General features: G+C 29.1%; 1 protein-coding gene across 1 annotated transcript; it reads left to right on the top strand.

Annotated features, from left to right (window-relative positions):
* Positions 1-315: 315 nt before the first annotated feature.
* Positions 316-1,271, top strand: LOAG_18035 (hypothetical protein; the record flags this gene model as incomplete). The annotated part of the gene is made up of 3 exons (XM_020450705.1): positions 316-537; positions 585-675; positions 832-1,271. The coding sequence occupies 3 exons, from the start codon at positions 316-318 to the stop codon at positions 1,269-1,271; spliced, it is 753 nt and encodes a 250-aa protein (XP_020305583.1).
* Positions 1,272-5,603: the final 4,332 nt, after the last annotated feature.

The raw sequence follows: 5,603 nt of genomic DNA, 5'->3' as shown, positions 1-5,603 counted from the left end.
GTAGTAATATAGCAATAAAATTTTTAATTGTAAGAGAGGAGGAGAAAGAATAGAGATAGAGAGAGAGAGAGAGGGAGGAAAAAAAGGAGACTTTGTAATTTTTACGGATCATCCTTTCATTACGGTATTGTGGGAATTCTGAATGAAATTTTACAATGAAACATTTCAAATATTTCCAAAACATTCCGTATTTAAAAAAGGCAAAAAAGGAAAAGTTTGACCATATCATAGTGAGGAGGAAGAAAGGGTCAGGAAGAAAGAGAAAACGAGGAAAGGAATGATGAAGTGCAAAACATTTATACGATAATAATTATAATGGATCCTCCAGCAAATAGCCAATCGGTGGGAAAGGAAGGCGGAAGCGGGAATGTTGAGAATGACAAAGATGCTATTTTAGGATATGTTAAAGGATGGGCAAAGAAAAGAAGATATGCAAAGGAAATATCTCGGGAGGAAGAGTTTCTGGAAGTGAGCGGGGGAGAGGAGAAAAAATGGAAAGAAGGAGAAATATGGGATAATTGGAATGGAATTTTAAAGGTATCATTTTAAAGAAAGAAAGACAACATGAAATGTTTCCATTTTAGGCTAAGAAAGGGGTTGAGAAGCCGAAGTCGAGGAGCCAACCTTTATTCTTCCTAGCTTATGGGATCTTTCTCTTCCTGGGCGATCCTGTTCGTTTCACATGAATGTATGCATTCATCGGTCTTCAGTTTACCTTACCATCCTCTCCTAGGCTTATTACCACAGCATCATTTCCACAAGTAGGCCCATTTCACTAAACGATACCAACCTATCACTCGGTCCGGCTTATTCTCTTCAGCTTGTCTTCAGATCCGTCAAAGCTTAGAAAACTGGAAAATATTCCTCTTCCGTCCTCTACGCCTTGTCACCTATTAAAAGCTTACTTCCCTTCACTGTGCCTGATACTCTTCATCATCTCTTCTTTCCTCACATTCTCCCTCTCCTCAAATATATCAGAAGGCCTGGAAGTTCTTCACATACCAACACACATACACATACATACACATACACATCCATATATATTCATCAAAAGGCTAACGCTAGCAACTTTAAAACTTCGTCGACAACCAACTCAACGTCATTCAAACTGTCGTACTAAATTGAGACAGACACAGACACGGACACAGACACACAGACACACACACACAAACACACACATGCATTCTTATGCATTACCTGCAAACAACATACACACCAGGGGGATAGACTGGCGAGTAGATTGGACATTTTGCATTTATCTGCATGCATAACAACTTGCATCAGCAAGTAAGCAATAAGGTAAGAAGGAGGAATGCAGGATATAGGTGTTACTTGGTTGTTCGGTTAATAATTGATTATTCATTTTATCAAGTTGATTACATCATACTCACGAATATCGATAAATTTTGGGATAAATGTAACCAGAATCACTGATATTACATATTGTCGTTATCACTATCATTACTGTCATCATATGATATCATCGTCATCATCATTGTCATCATCATCAACAGCAGTAGCGGGAGTATGACAATTAATCAAATTTTTATCATTGACGAAAGAGCATCATCCTTCTTTGTTTCCACATCAATCTATTGGTGACCGCATTTGCTTCGCAGCAAATACAAACATCCCAACGATATTATTATCATCATCATTATTATTATCATTATTATCATCACCATTGATCTCTCAGGATGTAATCCCTATTAGTAGCAGTAAGCAAGCTTTCTCGAAATAATTGTTCAATTTTTTGATAAAAATCCGATTGTTCCTTCCAATTTGTACAAATTTTTTTTAAAGTAAATTGTCAATTTCCCTTTCCTGAAATAAACTGATAGCAATGGATAATTTAAAATCAAATTATCAAATTAAATTATATTTCAAAAATTAAAATTTTTGAAATTAATTGTTGTGAATTACCAGAATTACAGTATTTACGCCACACTGTCATTAAATGGCATGACAGCAAAAAGTTGAGCACAAAATTACATCAATCCCCAAAATAGATAATGGATTAATCCATCTGTTAAATTTATCTTAATTATGCTACTTTCCTAAGTTACTTCAATTAACAGATATCATGAAAGAATTTTGAAAGTTACCAACATATCTTTATATCGATTTAACTTTTAAGATTTAAAAAAAAAAAATTACAATCGTTTTTTTTTCTCTCGAAACATTACCTAAGCCTTTTAATATTGATTTTATTTCTTGTTCAATTTTAAAGCTATCCGCCGGAAATGCCTTAATCTGTCATCTTGTAGCAATGTTGGGACATGACAAAAATCCGTTCCAAAAATATCAAATTTAAAAGCAAAAACCAAATTACAATATGAATTTTGAGAAAGGTGAAAAAAGGAAAACTTATGAATTACCTTTCTACCTTGAAATATTTAAACAAATGAGTTTATGCAATGAAAATTGAGTTGTTATTCTTTCCTCCAAATAATTTTATTTAATTCATTTCATCATGCAGTCTCTGCTATCCAATATGACATGAATTTAACAAAATTTGTTTGTTTATTTCCAGATTTCACTTTAACCATTAATCATTGCAATTTAATTCTTACTTGAAATCTTTCATGTAAGACTTTCTAATCTCTCTAGCAATATCAAATATTCAACAACATGTAGGAAAAAATGAAAGATAGAGAAAAAAAAAAAAAAACTAACTAAAAACAAGCTTCACTTATCGTATCGGTCCTATGGAAATGGCAATGCATCTGTCTAAGTACTTTGGGATTTATGAATTCTTTTGAGATTACATTATGACATGATCTAAACTATGTTGTTTAGACCAAAATTTTTTGTTATATTCATTTTGTTGACCAATGATGAATCACCAATTAATGATTTAATCTTAATTCACTGAAATGATTGATATGAAATCATCGAAGTAATTGTGCACACTGAGATTGTCCAGTACTTTAATATAATTTAAAAATAATTTTTCAAAAATTTAATAACTGAGTGATATTTTATCATTGTCCCTTCACTTCATCATTGTCCTGTCCAAGTCTATTTATCCGTATGTCAATCGATCACATTTAGAGAAAGAAAAAAAAAATGAAATTTGATAAATGTCTGCTTATGCACCATTCACTTATTCAAATGCTTATTCGTTCCAGATGCTCCATTTAGGTGTGACAAATTATTTTGCAGCTTTTTGACCTGCATTCTAAAAGATCTCTTTTTTTACTCTCTCCTCTCGTTTAAATTTATGCTATTTTATGAAATTCACAAAATTTATTTGCTACATTCAACCTTTTTGTTTTTTGCCATCCTTTCTAATGGAATCTATTTTCTAATCATTAATTAGCTCACACTATTATTTTAATTAATTTCTGTATGATGGGGGAAAAATAAAAATAACTTTCAAATTCCCAAAGTTATTGTTTTCTTTTTATTTTGAGACTTCAATTTAGTTTCTACAAACTGCTACAAATTATCACAATTGCTGGTCATAAATTTTCCTTGCCACCTGTCATTTCAATTTCGCTGTTTCTTGTGGTGTCGTTTTTCTTTTGTTTTTTTTTCCCCCTTTTTCCTCCCTGTTTTCAAATGAAAGAAACTGTTGTTGTTAAGAAAAAAAAAATCTTTCCAAACAAGATAAACAATTTTTATTTACAAAATGCAAAAATAATTAACTTGAAAAGTAATATTTTTTACAGATTGAAAATCTATTTTCCCTTTTTTTCTTTTTTTTTCGAAAATAATTAAAGTTTTTTTAATTTGAATAATCCTTTAATCATAAATAATACTTGTTGTGTTTTAATAAATATATAAAAATAAAAGTGAAGGGAAAAGTGAAGCGATTGGAAAATGAAAGACAAAGGATGAAAGTAATCATTTCAATAAGGATGATTACTTTTTACATTTCATCATCCTTTTCTTTTTCTTTCACAGCTTCCCTTCTTTTTTATTCTTTCCATTTGTTTTAATTAATGAGTAGAAGTTATTTGTTTAAATTTGAAATTCTTTCACAACACACAAATTTCTTATAGTAAACGAAATTAAATTCTTTATGATGATAAATTTTATGTTTAGGAAATTTCAAATATTTTGGTTTATTTTGCTCATTTATATTTTCACATTGTCTCATATCTTATACAATTTCACTGATTTAAAATGCGTAATATATTTGTGTATGAATCTGAGCATAAAATCGAATATCAAAAAAAGAAAAAAGGAAAAACTCTTCTACTTTTGCATGTAATATTCTTGGTCATCATATTTTAAATTATAATTATTAAAATAGTTTTTTCGAAAACAAAAATAAATTTATTTAAAGAAATTATAGCAAATGAATTTCAAAATTTTGATATTACACTAATTTGAAGACTAAAAAACTTGGGCACTTCAGTTTTTTACTTTGATATTATCAATTGTGCGCTTATGTGACCTTCGTAAAAATTGAAAGACTTTTCGTTTTCAATGGCAATTTTAACTTTGAGAAAGAAAAGCGAGAAAGGATAAAACGAAAATGTTTCAACTTGTTTTGCTATTACTCAACTCATTCATGCTTGATATATGTTTATTAGTTCGTCAATAAAGATTTGTGACATTTTTACTTTTGCTTATTGTCAGTAATGCGTTTGATGATCTCTTCAACAATATTCATATCAAATAACTGCGTTTAAAAAATATATTGTCATTTGAGAATGTTTCATAAATTTATAAGCAATTTACAAAACAAAAAGTTTTACACAAAAGATATTTAAACTTAATGAGTAACCAAATTTTTAGCATTAATTTAAATTACCTTTCTTAATTGTCATTTCTTATAAATCATTTCTCGTAAATCAGAAGCCATGCCTTGTTGGCATCTATTTGCTAATAAACTTTTTTCTCTTTATCTCTCTTTCTGTCTCCTTCCAATTATAAAATGCTAGAAATTTCGTAAGAAAATGAAAATGAAAATTTCAATTTAATAGAGAAAAATTTTTATAAACCAATTCTTCCATCTGACAAAATTAGAAGTGTGATATGAATTTGAACAACACTATCATATTGTTGGAATTACTCAAACTTCTTCCACATTCCAATTATTTCACTTTTCACTCCCATTTTATGCTCATGTTATTGGAGTAAAAAAGAAAATGTGACACTTTGTGCTTCCTTATTTGCAAGAAACTTCAATATATGTTGTTTATTTCGCGAAATTGAAAGCTGTTCCACTGGGAGTACATTGGAAAATGTTTGAAGCAAAAGGAAAGAAAAAATAAACAAATAAATAAAGGCATTAGCATAGACTTAAGTTAATTTCCTACTGCAACTCTCCTTCTAAAATGATTTTCACCTGATGTGAGACCAGTTAATGTCCTTAAATTAAGCTTCGTTTCCTTTTTTTTTTTAATTTACTCTTAATGCTGAAATGATAAATAGTGTTATAGTGTACCACATTGCAGTAAATACATAATTTTAAAATTTAATTTTAGAATCGATAATGGAAATAGACCGTGAAGATTACTGCATGCCTAATATAAATATAAATAAATAGTTAAATATATATATATATATATATATATATATATATATATATATATATATATATATATATATATATATATATATATATATATATATATATATATATATAT

Source organism: Loa loa (genome assembly GCF_000183805.2).
Source record: "Loa loa unplaced genomic scaffold supercont3.180, whole genome shotgun sequence".
Classification (NCBI taxonomy): domain Eukaryota; kingdom Metazoa; phylum Nematoda; class Chromadorea; order Rhabditida; family Onchocercidae; genus Loa; species Loa loa.
Note: the sequence above shows the minus strand (reverse complement) of the source record. Positions and strands in the feature narration are given on the sequence as shown.